The sequence below is a fragment of the Rhinolophus ferrumequinum genome, chromosome 18, assembly GCF_004115265.2.
Source record: "Rhinolophus ferrumequinum isolate MPI-CBG mRhiFer1 chromosome 18, mRhiFer1_v1.p, whole genome shotgun sequence".
Taxonomy (NCBI): domain Eukaryota; kingdom Metazoa; phylum Chordata; class Mammalia; order Chiroptera; family Rhinolophidae; genus Rhinolophus; species Rhinolophus ferrumequinum.
This window is the reverse complement of record NC_046301.1, coordinates 27,037,419-27,055,035: the sequence shown is the minus strand read 5'-3', so window position 1 is coordinate 27,055,035 and position 17,617 is coordinate 27,037,419. Positions and strand designations below refer to the sequence as shown.

The window sequence follows — 17,617 nt, the reverse complement described above, 5'->3', positions numbered from 1 at the left end:
TCACCATATTCAGTCTAGTAACCATCTGTCACTATACAAAGTTATTATGATGTTATTGACTGTATTCCCTACACTATACATTACATCCCTGTGAACTATTGAATTTATAACTAGGAGATTGTACTTCTTATTCCCCTTTACCTTTTTCACTCATCCTGCCACCTCTCTGTCCTCTGGCATTATATTATATTATAATAAATGTAACACTAGGCAACTTGGAGATAAAGTTAGTTTAAGCATCTATGTTGTTGACTTTCAAATAAATTAACAGGTTAAGTAACCTTTATATGTAAGTAGATTATATAACGCTTATATGTAAATAGTCCCTAAGGACTATCTGTTAATTTATTTGAAGACTAACAACAGATGCTTAAACTAACTTTATCTCCAAGTTGCCTAGTGCTGCATTTATTGTAACACTCTAAATGTGAAAATATTCACTCTACTTTTTATTTTAATATCTATAGAAATGTTTTAAATTATATTTTGTCCTTGATGATGTCATGATGGCAGCATTTTAGCTCAAACATCTGCTCTCTAAATTCTACATATTACAACATGTATTTTTATTTTTGCAAAGTCAACATAAATGTTGCAATAAACATGAACTTTATATCTATTCCCGATTATCTTTGTTTTGATTTACCTCCTGATACATAATTAGAATTGTGCAGTTATTTACATGTTGAACCAATTTTTAGTATCAATATGATGATTAAAATTCAATCACCTTTTTTATTTATATTGCTAAGTAAAATAACACTATATTTAATATATAAAACTCAATAACCTACAACTATCAGTAGAGACTCAAAGGTTGAATACTAACCATATTATAAAAGTATTGAGTAGTGACTACTATATTTTCATTTCTGCAAATACTTGATGTAATTTAATGAATGAGATTAATTGATTGTGCTTTTCATAATTGACTGTTCCATAACCTAGGCTGAGCATATTTTACAAGACTACTTACTGATGTCCAATTATTTCACACACTTATTGATTTTGCACAGCATGAAGATTGATGCTTTTTAAAATTAAAAATATGGGTCAACCACTATCTAAAAACTTCCCAAAAGACAATAGAGAAGTATATATGGATCACATTGTTCATATGCATAATATTTGGCCCCATTTGAATCTTGCTAAAAGTAGAATTCCTTGGCAACATCTAAGAAAACCACTGGCTGGCAAAGTTCATACCACTAAAATAAAAAATTAAAAACCTCTTCCCACCCAGAATCACATAAAGCAAAACAAAATTCTCTAGTAATAAAAATTTAAAAACAACTTTGGTGAATGTATTTTTATGAAAGATTTAAATATATGAATGTAAATATAAACTACTTATAAATACTGAACTTATTGTTAACCAGTTTTCTGCTATTCTGCTCTTAGTATTTATTATTAATATTAAAATAAATCTTTGGAATAAGCCTTAGCTTTGTTTAATTTAAAGAACATTACTTACCAGTGCCTTTATAGTATTTTGTACAGTTACCATATTCAATATCCTCCTTTTTAATGTCAAATTGAGGCAAGGCAATTTTTTCTAACTGAACAGGATCCCCTGACTGCCAGATAAATCGTAAATCATCAGTGGTATAGCCAACTATAAACAAAAATAAATAAAAATATTAGTTTGACATATAATTAGTAATTCTTTCTTAATATTCTAATAATCCAAATATTAAACATCAAAATGGTAAAAAAAAAAATGGGACTTCATATATGAGTTTTTTGTTAAAAATGTGAAGAGGTAAAATCTATGGCCACTGATGAAAATGTTAAAAAAAAGGTACAAATAGTCAGCTTAAAAAAAGAACAATTTAAAATTATCAGTATATTTTAACTAGTAAAAATCCTAGAGGGTCATATACAGTAAGTAGTACATTACTCTATGTCACAATTATGAAATGTCATCAATAAAAAACATAGTGAATAAGTAACACTAGCTTTCTGAATGTATATGTTTACAATCATGCAATATGCTACCTGGAAATTTTTTAAGAAATGTAAGCACCAAAACTTTTTTTTTTTTTTTTTTTTTTAATGAAGTAACTACAAACTTCCCTAGGGGAGTTGCATTGCCACAGGAGAGAGCAATAAAACAATCCCTCAAATGAACATTATTATAGCATAAGGAAGCACACATTTTGGGCTTAGGTAATATGGCTATGATTCAAGGATCATATGGGATTTTACAGCATATAGTAGTAACCCATAGTTCAACTCTAAAGTGCATATAGTATTTGTTAAAGCAATACTTTAGTTCTTCTGGTAATAAAATTGAATATAAATAACACAGTTGGGATTTTAATACAAATTGACACACATTGACACACAGGCACACATATATACAACACACACATCAACATGGACATATATATATATACACTTACACCTGGAGAATCTCACAGTTTGAATGTATTGCATTATTCAAATTTATGATCCAGATTAGGTAATGTTTTTCAAAAACAGCAATCACTGAAGAACTTTATAGCATATCAACTAGGAATCATATTGCAAGATATTTACAAGGTTATTGCTGTTTACTCTAATAAAGCCATGGTATATAGGTATTCAGGCTAAAGATTCCTTACATTAGAGTTAATTTTCAAGTTTTATTTCCTACTTTTATTTTCAAAAGATAAGTGTCATAGCAAATTAATTAACATGTTTTGGACATAAATAATCATTTCAATTAATACACCTAGTGTATATTTTATACACTGAAAAATATTTATATGATTACAGAAACAAAGAAAATCCAATTTTTTAAAAAATATTTTTTTATACATCCATAGAAAGTGAATTCTTGGTAGGATTCAGGGAACATTGTTGAATGTTTTCCAAATTTTCTGCTCTTAAAAACTGTGCTTTTTAACATCAGAAATGTTAGGAGTACATAATTTTCTCCTTTATCTTGCCTATGTCACCAAATGATGATAGCAATTGGAATAAGGTGGAAGTGTATACCTACATCAATTTAACTGAAATCACACACTAGTACCAAAAGGATTTGTCTTAGTGTAAATCAATAAAATAAATGATTAACAATAATTTCCCTAAATAAACTATTCTATTATTTGTAGTCAAAAGTATTAGTTTTACCATTGTTATCTAAGATATTAGTATTAATAGAATGCATTGCCTAGAAATTTTAAACATTTTTATTCCTATAGTCATCTAGGGTTTATTTACATACAGCTCTCAAGTTGCATCTTGCATCGTTGTGTATCCATGGGAAACAAGGTCAAGTCCAATGGGCATGAAAGAGTAATAGATAACCTGAAAGTAGAAACAGAGGTCTTAGAAGTTATGTAATATATTTCTCTGTAATATACTAATTTTAAAAGGAAAACATAAACGTACAAACACTAAAGATAAAAGAGTACCTCATGCTGACAAGGACGTCTCCATCCCGAAAAATAAAGAGGAGGATATTTTCCTGTGTTACATCATGAAAATTGGCACTTTTTTCATTTGCAAAAAATAAATCAGGTTTCCACAGACACTTGAACATTGTGGGATCCACTGTCAGTGCATCCGAGCCCCGAAAATCACTAGGGAGCTTCAGCCTGGGATCATTCCATTTTTGTCGCAGGAAGATGTTAACTCTATAGTCCTGTGGGCGGGTGGGGGGGCGGATTGGAGAAGATACATGTGCAGGTGTGTGTTTATTGCTGTTTTAAAAAATGCATCCGTTGCCAGAATAGAAAAGGTTTCAGTTATTAGCAGCAGAAATATGTTTTCTCTTCCAACATTAACCAGGATCAAAATAGCTCTGTCACTAAGTATAAAGAGCTCCATCAGCAGTATAAAAAGACCATTGTGTCTTTCTAATTACTCTCTACAGACATTTTCCGGAGCACTTGCTGGCTCAAACATCAGAATATAACTTTAGCAACAATTGCTTTACCTTTATACAAACACCAGTTATACTCGTTGGTTTGGTGGTGTTATCATAAAAACATGAGAACTGCTAAACATTACCATTATTCTTCCCCAAAAAGTGGAATAAATTTTAGTTAAAAATAGATAAGAAGTCAAGGGAAAATATTTCTACTTGTCTTTTACTAAGTAGCAAACTACAAACATTATATATAATATAATATACCGGGGGTGCCAAAATAATGTATACAAGTGGACACTTTGGTCAACGTTGCTTAAGCAGTAGTTCACTGTAATCAGAAGTGTCTGGAAGCTGTATTAAAATTGTAATAATAAATACCGGTAACAAAAGATGAATACAAGTCACGTTTGACTTTTGCAATTACAAGAGGTGCTCAAAATGGTATACATTTTTTTGGCACTCTCTGTATATTCCTGAGACTATCCTTGACTACGAATACATGTAAATGACTATAAAGAGAATTTGAGATAATCTCATGAGATTTGGATTATGCAAAACAGATGAGAGCATATGCAAAATTTGTAAATGTTATGTTATTTTCAAGTGTAGTAGAAAAAATGTTTTGAAATCTACTAAATAGCTGAATATTTTACTTCAGTTTTCTGCCTATCTCCAAAACATTTAATTTTAAAACTGTGTAAAAATTGAATTATATATCAAGACATATAGATTTTAAGGATATGTGAAGCTAGAAACATGTTTTATATTTGCCAGGGAAATGGGGTTCTGTCACAAATGGGGTGGTTAGTATAAACAGTGCAACTGAGTATTGAGGCATCAAGTTCAGGTCTTTTGATTTAAATTTTATATACCAGAATATGCAAAATCAAGGTATAAATTATATTGGGCTTCATCTTTCTTATTTTCAATCATTCAAATTTCACAAAACACTGTCCATAGCCTTTGACATGATTAAAATGAATGAGATCATAAACTTCAAATCAAAATCTAAATAATTAAATAGAGATGGTAGATCATCTTTTATTAAATAATAAGCCCTAATACATACTCATGAACTATAAAAACACACACTTTCTATATGTATAAAATATAAAATGAAGCATAAGCCATGATCAGTGACTCTAGAAAAGCTTGGGAAATTTAGTTTTTCTCTCATATGATTTTCAGACCATCCGTAGTAATGAGAAGGTGAGGCACGTAATAAAAATACACATTTACTGAACTACAGACAGTGAAGGAAGATTTAATCTACCTACGTCTTACAGCTGCTCTAAAATTGATGTTCATAAACACTTCAAAATTATATGTAGATGATTTTGGAATGCCAAAGTCAAATAAATTAAGGATTATGTAAACTAACACTGAACATATCTGCACCTCAGAAAAAAGAAAAACAAACAAACAACGAAAAAAACATTTTCCCAATCAAATGAACATGGAATCAAGGAGAGTAAGATGAGAACCCTAGAAAATGAAGATCTGCATTACACACCTATATGAACTTTTTGTCAAACTATATGCATATGCAAATTCATAATTGGACTTACGTGATTGCTTCATATCTGTGATTGTGACAACTTAAAAATTAACTCAAATATGTCCAAGATAAAGAATTATCTACCTCATGTGGTGAGTCTTCCAGTAAACACAATGGTGCTTCCTGACAAAAGTTTTATCCATTCCACGGAAACATGCATGGCCTACCACTTGCAAAGGAATACTCATTAGGTCAATCGTTTGCTAATAAAATACCAATTATGCTACCTTAACTAAAGCACATGGTTGATATCTACTTGGCATTAATCTGAGCACTCCAACAGTAGTCAATTTGAAATCATTTGCTAAAAAGCGTCCTTGTAATGATCTGCTAAAATTAATGGGTATTCTAAAAGTATGTACACTAAAATCTATTTTTATCACCTTCTCTAAGTGTCTTATTAAGGTAAATTATAAAAATTACATCTTTAAATTGCAGTATTTATAATACACATTCACAATATTATGATAAAATACTATGTCCTTAACTTGTTTTGTAGGATCAGTATAAAAAAATAACCAGATGGGGTTGCCCATGTATCTTCAATAAGTTTGTAATTAAAGCCCCTTATTTTGGTCAATGACCATGATATGAAAATACTCAAGATGAATTCTTCTTTCTTTCTTTACTTAATTTTTCATTTATTTATATGTATATTACTGTGATATCATTATATAGGCGTTTACTATGTGCTAGGCATATTTGGTCTTAAGAGCTTTACAAAATCACAGCGATTCCTCCTGATTTTCTTATACTTTTCCTATTACTAAAGTAAGACTTAAGTATCTCATCATGTTTTCCTTTCTGTCTGGCAGCTATGGAACTTAAAGCTAAACCCTATAGCCACCTAAATGAATTCATCTCTCAGATCCTAGTATGACCGTGGTTATGTGGCTCTTGCACATTTAGTACTATTTCAGTTATTTCATTGTACTTTTGTTATTATTTTATACACCTCAAATATTTTCCAGAAATAGGGATAAACGAAAAATAAATAAATGAATAGGTGAGAGACTGTCACATACTTGACAAGAATCAGTATTATTTGGGTACATCTCCCAAGCAACTTTGCCATTGTGACTTCTAGACTCAGGATGCTTTATTTTAGCCCAATATTAAGTTTTCTTATTTTAATAGAATGTTAAATATATGTATAGAGATATAAATATTAAGACCTCATTGGTATTCTTTATCTAGATCAAAACAATTGAATTCCCCTTAAAATCTCCACACATCAGCACATTCTTTTGGGAGCACTATTTTATCTTCCATCTATTTCCCAAACGATATGATTAATTCATCTAAAATTACATAGCAAAATCATTTTTCTTTTTCAATTTTTATAGCAATTTTAATACTGTTTCTCCATGTGAAGTTCATTTTTCTAAATCCTTCTTGAAGTCTAATCAATGTTTCCACGCAATCCAAGGGCATATTTATAACATTTATTAGTTATTAAGTTCAAAGCATTTTAATCATCAGAAAGCTGATTAAGCCCCAAATAGCCCTACATAATATCAGAGGCTTTGACAAAATAAAACCTATATGTGGGAAAAATTACAAATGATATAAGAATGTTTGAATTTAGAGTCAACCCCCTTTTTATTCCATATGCCATCATAAATAACTTTTTAAAAATTATATTTGTCAAATTATAAAGCCTAGTATAATGGAGTCAGCATGGTTTTAAAAATATAAAGGTTGTGATTCAAAGCTCAGCTCTAAATCTTAGAAGCTTTCACCCTCAGCAAGTTTCCTAACCTCACTGAGCTCAGTTTCTTAATTTAAAAAAAAAAAAAAGGAATACTGATATCTTAATGTGATAATTAAATAAAATACTCAGTGTAAAAGATATTAATATAGTACCTGCTTTAGAAACAAGTTAGTTTTCATTCCATTGTATATCCTTAAGAATCCAGCCACAGAGTACATTATATACTTTCAGAAAACATCTAAATTTCTCCAAAATCCTTAAGTGGCTAGTTGGCTCATTCAATTCAAAAATTGTTTTTTAACCATATATTCCTTTTCATGCTCTGACTAATCCGGGTACAGTTGGGAGTACTCCCAGAATTCACAGAAATAACTGTAAGAGATATTGACAATCAGTCAAATATAAAACAATTTGGAAAAAGCTATGTAAAGGCAAACAGTTTGCAATGAGCCATCTAATCTGGACTATGAGGATTAGTTGAAAGTAACAAGGTGAACTGATAACTACACTGAGACCTGATGCGCCATGGACATTAGACTTCTGGGTCTGAATTCCATCTTGCTGTGTGGCCTAAGGCAAGTTATTTAACCTCCCGGGCCTCAAATTCCTTGTCAATAAAAACAGACCCAGTTTTTCAAAAGAATTACATGAGATGCAATACTGAAAGCATGAAACCTGGCACCAAGCGAATACTCCAAAAAGTTACCTAACTGAGTGTAAGTTTTATTAACATTATTATCATCATACCTATTGTCACCACTTTGAAAAGATCAACTATTATTGACACCATTCCTATTCTATTGCTGTGAAGATGTTACTTGAAAGTTTACTTAATTCTAAACATCAAAACTAACGTTAATTTTATTAATTTTTCAAATATTTTAAAAAGCATTTTTTGTGTCCTAGCTGTCAAGCACTATGGTAGTTGCTAGCCAGTACAGAGATCAATACAATACAATAGAATACTAGAAAATAAAGAAACAAACAAACAACCACAACAAAACTGGACTTTAATTCATGTTGCACTCACTTAAGATATTTTGACTAACAATGGCAACCTTGTTTTATGGACTACCAACATAAAACATCTATCTGTAATTATGTTCCAGACTAAATTTAATGTTTATGAAAGAGACTCAGTTAACAAGCAGCTTCGCTGTGCTTGGTTAAACATTCTTTCCTTCCTTCATTTACTCATTCATTCAATAGTTATGCATTAAGGGCTTCCTACGTTCAAAGTTTTAAGCTACAAGTCTGAGAGGGATAAAAACCTGAGGTCCATACCGTAGGGAAATGATAATTAAACAAGTAAGGAACTATTTGTTAGGGACACTAAGGGAGATGATACTTGATGAGAGAATAAATGATTGCGCCAGAAACCAGGGATCAGAAAAGTCTGAAGAATGTGAATCTCAGGAGATTATTAGAGAGTGGGAAGAATTTTGACAGGTGGTGAAATCAGGGAAAGGCAGGATTAAAGACAGAAGCAAAAAGTCACTGTTTCTTAATCACTTCATCAACAACACAAAAAAATCACTAAATATCAAAATACAGAAAATGGCAGAAATAATCAAGATCATCACTAAAAGAGGACAGAGCAAGAGATAGAGGTTTTGGAGTGATCAGTGGAAAGGTAGGAGTTAAAATTAAGACCAAAAAATATACAAAGAACTCTTAAAATGCAACAACAACCTGATTTAAAAAAAATGGGCAAAATATCTTAACAGACACCTCACCAAAGAAGTTATACAGATGGCAACTAAGAATATGAAAAGATGTTCCACATCATATGTCATTAGGAATTGCAAATTAAAACAATGAGATATCACTACATGTCTATTAGAATGGTCAAAATCCAGAACACTGACACCACCAAATACTGGTAAGGATGTGGAGCAAAAGGAATTGTCATTCATTGCTAGTGGGGCTAGAAAACGGTACAGCCACTTTGGAAGACAGTCTGGCAGTTTAGTACAAAACTAAACACACTCTTACCATATTACACTCCTTGGTAATTTACCCAAAGGAGATGAAAACTTAAGTCCACACAAAAACTTATATATAGATGTTTATAGTAGCTCTATCCATAATTGCCAAAAGTTGGAAGCAACTTAGATGTCCTTCCGTGAATGAATAAATAAACTGTCTTACAAGATTGCAGACAATGGAATGTTATTCATCACTAAAAAGAAATGAGCTATCACACCATGAAAAGACATGGAGGTAATAAATACATATCACTAAGTGAAAGAAGCCAGTCTGATTGATTCCAACTACACAACATTCTGGAAAAGACAGAACTATGGAGACAGTGAAAAGATCAATGGTTGCCAGTGGGTGGGGGGAAAAAGAGATAAATTCGTGTAGCATAAAGGATTTTTCACGTAGTGAAATTCTTCTGTATGAAACTATAATGGTGGATACATATCATCACACGTTTGTTAAAACGCATAAAATGTACACACCAAGAGCAAACCCTAATGTAAATTATGGACTTTAGGTGATGATGATGTATCAGGGTAGGCTCCTCAATTGTAACAAATGTACCACATTTGGGGATGTAGATGGGAGGACGGTGCATGTGTGGGGAGCAGGGCGTAAACGAGAACTCTGTACTTGCTGCTTAATTGTGCTGTAAACCTCAAACTGCTCTACAAACAAAGTCAACAGTTAAAAAGCGAATGCAACACAAACTATAAACAAAATGAAAGGGAATAAATGCAAAGTTAAGAAAAAATTATCCAAATTTTGGAGAGAAGGTAAAAGGAACACTATTTGCCCTTTCAATATCATACTCAAATATTGTCTAACAAGCCCACCTAAGGGTTGTATTCTCCAGGAAAATGTAATTTTGATGGACTTGCCATTTTCTATTGATTAGGGCCTACACTCAGTAAAAGTAATAAATTATAGAAGATTAATAAATTACAAATGATTTTTATCGGTAGAGATGCCAATGATTTTTGTCAGGTAGAAAAGATATTCCCCAAAATTATGCCTTTATTGCCTCATGGGACATTAACAAGTCTGCATCTAATTTAGCAATCTAATTTCAGCATTCTTTCTTTTGCTTCAGTCTCCGGAATCCTCCACTGAATCAAGCTTTATCATCCTGCTGGTTCCCTCATTAATGAGTTAAATAACTCACTGACATGATCTTACTATATGTATATTTTTAACTTTCAAAAATTTTACTCTGTCCTCTAAAAAGTTAAACATAGAATTACCATGTGATCCAGCAGTTCCACTCCAAGTTATATACCCCCAAAAATTTGAAAGCAGAGACTCCAACAGATACTTTTACACCTATGTTCATAACAGCATTATTCACGACAGCCAAAAGGTGGAAACAACCCAAGTTTCCATCAACTGATAAAGGGATAACCAAAATGTAGTATATACACATGCAGACAATGAACGATTATTCAGCCATAAAAAGGAATGAAATTCTGATGCATTTTACAATATGAACCTTGAAAACATTACCGAAAAAAAAAATCTAGACTAAGGGAGAGTTTTTCCAATATTACTACTTAGAATGGGAATGTAGGGAAAAGAAAAAAAAAAAAACCCTAGGGTGATCAAACTTTAAAGGGCAATCTAGAGGACTGAGAAGAAGAAGAAAACTCTGGGAATGTGATTTCACCACAGCAAATGGGCAAAAGCTTAGAGAGGGTTAACAGCAACAAGTGCCACAGAGGGTCAAGTACAATCAAACTGAACACTCTCAGAAAATAAGGAAGCCATTGAAGATTTTAGCAAAAACATTTTTGGTAGAATAACATATAAAAAGTAAGATTACAGAGGATTAAGATTACAATTATTCTTAACAGCAATCTGCTCCTAGGTCACAAATCTTGAGAGTGCTAAAATATGTTTTTTGAGCCTATCCTGAATTCTTCTTGCTTTCAGTGCACTACTGTCAGCTAAAAACTTACACATAACCTGAGTCTCTACTGTAATCCTTTTTTTTAAGTTTTATTTTTTAGTCGAACTCCAGAGTTATGTTACAATGAGCATCACTGAAAAACTGAGAATTGCTTTTTTGCATCGTTTTTCATCATTATGTATTACTATTTCATTATGAAAGTGCCTTACAGATGCTTTTCTGTTAGCTATGTAGCTATATACTATTAGGATTTAATGCAGGTTGCAGCAAGCTTATATATCTTTTAAGAATGTTTTAAAATTTTACAACTTAAATTAATAGTTTGCATTCAACATTCATTAAAAGATAAAAGCTCATTAGTTAGTATGCTTTGGTTAATGTTTTATGAACACTTCTAAATGATTGCTAGTGATTGGCATTTCAAATGCTCTATATTAAGATAACTATCTTTGAAACCTTTTTATTTTCATTTTCAATTACTCAATCACAATAATTATAGCTCTATCGTTTATTTTGCAATGAACAAATTTCCAGCAGAAACAGACTTCCTTTATCAATGGGAAATTACTTAATTGTTTTTAGACAACTTGGTGACAAATACTACTCATTGTTCATTCCAAATATAGCACACTGTTACTCATTATCTGGAAAGTGGATGGTCTCCAAAATTTTCAGTACCAATTAACACCCAAATTAAACTATTTCTTCAAGGCAATAAAACATTTCATAACAAGACATTAAAAATGATTGTTTCATTAATGATATTTTAATATTAAGAACAGTTTATCTATAGTTCGTGTTGCTGTTAGGATAGCTCTTCTGGAAACCTGTCACATATGCAACCCTTATCTCATTTGGTTTCTTTAAATTATGATAAAAAATTAGCATTGAAGAAAATAAAGGAGAGCAGCTCTCATAGCAGCTGGCAGCATTATAATTAAAGTTCTGTCAACAGAGCTGTTATATGCCTGCTTTGAAAAGAATTTAAATGTAGTTGTTCGTGAGGTTAAAAGTTTCATCTAAGAATTTCAAGATAACAAAATGCCAGTAAAAGTTCCTAGGTTATAGTTCAGCAATTTTTTTCATATGTCATTTTTTTAAAAAACATTTTTCGTTAAATATTATTTAATAACACCTTATGAATATTTACTTTTTCTAGATCTAGGCCAATATTCCATTTTTATTAGGAGTGCCTGCTAGGTGGTGCAATAGTGCCATACTAAACTATACACTCCATAAGAGTAGCAGTCTGCTGAATTGAAAGTGCCCAACATACTTCTATTAAATGCAAGGGTAAAGAAATGACCTCTGTGACATTTTGACAGGTTAGGATATTTGCTTAGCATTATGCACACCATTAATTTAATTTTCCTATAGCAAGCAATAACAGTGACAAATTACTGGATGGAGAAAATAAAACTTGGCCATTCTCATCCTTCCTTATTGCCTAATACAATATTCTCCTTCATGATGTTTAATTACCAATGTTTCTGAAATAATAAAGCTAGGAGAAAAAAGGTAAAGAGGAAAGTATGAATGACAAATTACATTATTCTTCATTTTAAGGCAGAAACACAAAAGAAGTCACTTTGACAAAGAAAAGAGACAGATACAGTATATTTTTTAACTACTAAGAACAGATTCTCTTCTAAATTACCTTTATTGTGATTAATGAATGAGAGAGTTCAGTGATCACTGAATAAGAAAACCACTGGTTAGTTCGGCATTTCCATACATTGAAAAAGTCATATGTATAATCAGAAAACCCTCCAGCAGCATTTCGGAGTTAAAAATCAACAAGTGTTCATCAGCATGTGTATTACTTTCCTATTGCTGCTGTGACAACATTATCAAAAACTTAGCGGCTTAAAACATGACAAATTAGTATCTTACAGTTCTGGAGTTCAGAACATCAAAATCAGAGCCACTATGCTCAAACCATCGCACCCTCAGGGTTGGTTCCTTCTGGAGACTTTAAGGAGAGAGTCCATTCCCTTGCTTTTTTCAGCTTCTAGAGGCCACCTACATTCCTTGACTTGTGACTTCTAGCTTGTATCAGACAAGTTCATACTGTCCTCATTGCATCTTTTACTACTACTTACTCTGATCCTCCTGCCTCCCTCTTAAAGGACCCTTGTGATTATACTAGGCCCACTTGGATAACAAGGAGAGTCTCCCCCATCTCAAGTTCCTTAATTATATCACACACACAATGTCTGTGTAAAATAACATCACAGGTTCCGAATAATGGAACGGGGACATTTTGGGGGAAGCATTACTTAGCCTACCACAGGGTATAAACCCTAAAGATAAATAATATGAGAAAAAAGAAATATACAACCATTTTAAGGTTTGTGTATCTGAGATGTAAAATAGAAAAAAAAAAGGCAATTATGTCTAAGACTATTCTATAATAAATGAAATAATACTGGAAAGTTAGTAACAAAAGCAACAAAATACAAAGAATAGTAAACTATGACAAATTTTTAAAGACAGAAGTTTAAATCTCTATACAAGGAAATGTGGAAAACAAAATTGTATTTAAAACAACAAAAAGGAGTAATTGCCAAGAACTAGAAATAAGCTCTTTTAGCTGATCCCCAATATGACTTTTCTTTCTTGACAGGCACAACTATGTTGCTCAAAAAGAGTTGAAGTCTATTATTAAAACAAACAAAAAAGTAATGCAGCAAAAAGACACAGAAAGTCTGACAGGATCATGAATTGCACTGCAATAATAATTTAATATAATTACAAAGCATGCCTAAACCAAAGAAAGAAATGGATTATATACACAGTCTTTTATTTCCATGAAAGAGCTCTTATGTATTTCTGATGAGGTAAAGTGCCTGTGTATACATTATTATAATGAACTGTAATACCCAATTTTTACCCCATGAGTGCAATAGTTCACATTTTCAATGTGGAAAATCCTACTGATTTAAGCTAAAAGTAAGACTTGAATGGAAAAAAATCAACAAATATTATAAGCATAACTATAGAGCTCATGCCACGTAGCCTCTAACAAACCATCCTTCTCACTGTTTTAAATGCTCTTATTTCAGTTGTCACAACTAGTACCATAAATATTGATAAAATTAGGATCATTACGTTTATTTGACAATTTTGGTGATGCTACTATTAATGTCAATAAATACCACTTACAATATTAATAATGATACCTTACAAAAATGTAAGATAGCAGAATGTAAATCAATACAGAGATATGAGAAATAGGAACAATAAAGCTATAAAATGAGATCATAAAACAAGCTGAAGGAACATATAACCACAGAGGTCTGAAAGAGCTTAAGGGATATAAATATGGCTGCCAGTTTTCCTCCACTACACAATTATAGTTTGTGAATAAATGTGAGGTTACTTGCAGTTTAGCCAGCAATTTACAGCATCAGAACTGGAAAAAAAAAAAAAAAAAAAGGAAAAAGAAAAGCAGGAGGGAATGTTTTCCAATTAGAATTGATTAACATTTCCTGACAGCAGTGCTAATGCCTATGACCTTGATTGCTTCTTTATTTGATAATTAGCTTTATACACTAGAGGACTAGGTTGCCTTGTCCCTTCAGAAGCTGCCCTATTTCTGTCAGCCACCTGACTTGCAGCTATTCATATTACATTCACCCCCAAGCTCTGAGTTCTACATTATGTTTTCCACAATAAGCAACTTCCAGTTGAAGTAATAAGGTTTGAACTAAAGAGGAAAGTGTTCACCACCCAGAGTCAGTTTACCTTCCATCACCATATATTTGACCCCTCTTTTACCTCTTCTACTGCAATATATAGATAATATTGTAGAAATATATACTTGAAACCTATATAACTTTACTAACCAATGTCACCACAATAAATTTAATAATTTTTTAAAAAAGTGACAATGTAGCAATATCTTGCCCATCTTGGGTCCAGGATCATTAATAAAAGTCAAAATCTAAAAATAAAATAAAATAAAATAAATAATAAATAAAGAGGAAAGTGTTGGGTAATATTGAGGCTTCCCAAATTTTAGGACTTTCTTTACTTCAGCAGATCTTTGTATGGTAAAGTTCTAGAGAATTATTAATAAACAAACCCACAACTATATTATGGGGCTCCTAACACACTTATAAATCGTTCATTTTCTTTAAGATAAGATTTTATCGTGAAATATTACATTAATTTGCAAATGCATGAAAACCAAAGTGACCATTCACTGAGAGTTACTGTGCCAAGCAAAATATTTTATTGGATTTATTTGCTTTATTTTTGTAATTTTTTTCACTCTTTTTAGGACACAGCAAATCAAGTATAAAGTAGAAACAAGAATAAGCCTGTGTGATATTGTAACTCACACACTTTCCACCATATTGTCTCCACAAACATATATTCTGTATTTGGTCAAATCCATTGCTCTCTGTTTTCCCAACCTCTTGTGTTGGGGGCTTTTCGTTTGTTTTGTTTTTAAAAAATATGCTCTCTGGCTATTATCTAAAAGACAAGATATAACAAAAACTGGCAAAGATGTAGAGAAAAGGGAACTGTTGCATAGTATTGGTGGAAATGAAAAGTGGTACAATCACTATGGAAAATGGTATGGAGGTTCCTCAAGAAATTAAAAATAGAACTACCGCGCAACCAAACAATCCACTTCTGGTTATGTATCTATATCCGAAAGAAACAAAACTATTATCCAGAAAAGATAATCTGTATTCCATGTTCATTGAAGCATTATTCACAATAGCCAAAGTATTAAATCAACCTAAGTGTCCATCAACAGATGAATGAATCAAGAATATGTGGTGTATATATACAATGGAATATTATCTGGGCTTAAAAAAAGAAGGAAATTCTATAACTTGCAACAACATGAGTGAACCTGGAGGATATTTTGCTAAATAAAATAAGCCAGACAGAGAAAGACAAATACCTCATGGTACCACCTATATGTGGGATCTTAAAAAAAAAGTAAAAGTCAAATTCATAGAAAGAGTGTAGGAAAGTGGTTGTCAGGGACATAGGAGTGTGGGAAATAGGGAGAGCTTGATGAAAGGTACCAAATTTTGGTTATAAGATGAATTAGGTCTGAGGATCTAATGTATAACAAGGTGATATAGTTGATAATACTATCGTATAATTGAAATTTGCTAAGACAGAACTTAAATGGTCTCACACAACAAAAATTAAAGATAAATGTGTGAGGTGATGGATGTGTTAACTCGTTTGGGGAATCATTTCACAATGTAGATGTATATTCAATCATCACATACACTTTAAATATCTTATAATTTTATTTGTCAATTATACTTCAATAAATCTGGGGAAAATAAAGCCCAGGTTATTGAAAGAAAAAAAGAGAAACATCCTCTCATAATATAACTCTTATCCATACATATATACCCTTTTAGTTACCCTCCTGAGCCATTACTACTGACCAATATTTGTACCAGGTAATGAACAACAAGTTTTATCTTAGATCCATTTTTCCCTTAGAAAACATCTTAATGTTACCTATACATCTATAACAGCTTGTGCCTTTCGTGACTATTATGCAACAAGTTATCAGGGCATTTATTTTTGAAAAGATTAAGCAAATATATAAAATATGTCAGCCTCAAAAGACATGTCTATAAAACTCTGTTTTGCAGGGATGCATGAAATAAACATTGCTGAAAGCAAAAAAAAAATAATTATAATAAAGTAGAATATTTAAGTCTATTTGATGAGTGTGACTCCAGTTCTGAATCTTTAGACTGTGTCTGCACAACACAAAGTGAAAGGAAAATTGGGTTTCATTCAGATTATTTCAGAAACAAAACAAAACAAAACAGCAAATACAAATAATTTGGCTCCTCTGGATAAAAGTCTCTAGAATTTCAAAAATTAAGACTCTACAATAACAAAATGATTCAGTCTGTTATTTAACCAAATAAATGTTCACATGAATCTGTTCCTTAAACATTTTTTGCCAACTGTTTTATGGTTACTTTGACTCACTTTGTGCTAGGTAAATAGAAGAATGCATTTGTTCATTCATTCAATCAATGTCAGCTAATATAAGAAATTATTTATTTATATGTTCACTATTGAGTGCCTATGGTCTTGTGTATTTTGTGGAAAATGAAGAAGTAGAATACATTATCCCTGACTTTAAGAGATTTATAGTCCATTAGAGAATAAAAAGAATACACACAAAAATATTTTAATTACTGTAGAGTCTATCAGATTTAATTAACAAATAAATGATAGAGATGAAAGACCTGGATTGTAAAGAGAACAGGAAATGAGTCAGAGTAGCCATAAAAAAGTTCTGATTAGAAGATAAGAGATCAAGATGAGGGATAAATATAGGAGCATGGACTCCAGAGGTTGAATCTGGTCCCAGCAATAAATACTCTAGGCTAGCTACTGTGATGAATCTGTGCAGGGGAATAATAAAAGATTTGTTAGGAATTATTAAATATTTTATTATAATCCTCAAGTAATCCATAAAAAAGTTCTCCCTTTTCTAACATCCCTTTCTCCCAGGTGTTTCCAACGTGATACAATCAAGTAACTACTGATGGGACTTAGAAAAGATGAGGTATCTGATGTTTGAAAGGCATT

At 31.7% G+C, this 17,617-nt stretch overlaps 1 protein-coding gene across 2 annotated transcripts in view; it reads right to left on the bottom strand.

Annotated features, from left to right (window-relative positions):
- GLRB (glycine receptor beta) overlaps positions 1-17,617 on the bottom strand; it is a 54,040-nt gene that overhangs the window by 13,268 nt on the left and 23,155 nt on the right. For both annotated transcript variants that reach the window (XM_033135329.1, XM_033135331.1), the window contains exons 5-7: positions 3,402-3,631; positions 3,212-3,294; positions 1,475-1,615 (exon numbers count right to left, since the gene is read on the bottom strand). In XM_033135329.1, the coding sequence (XP_032991220.1) occupies positions 1,475-1,615; positions 3,212-3,294; positions 3,402-3,631 (454 nt within the window). The remainder of the gene's footprint in view (positions 1-1,474; positions 1,616-3,211; positions 3,295-3,401; positions 3,632-17,617) is intronic.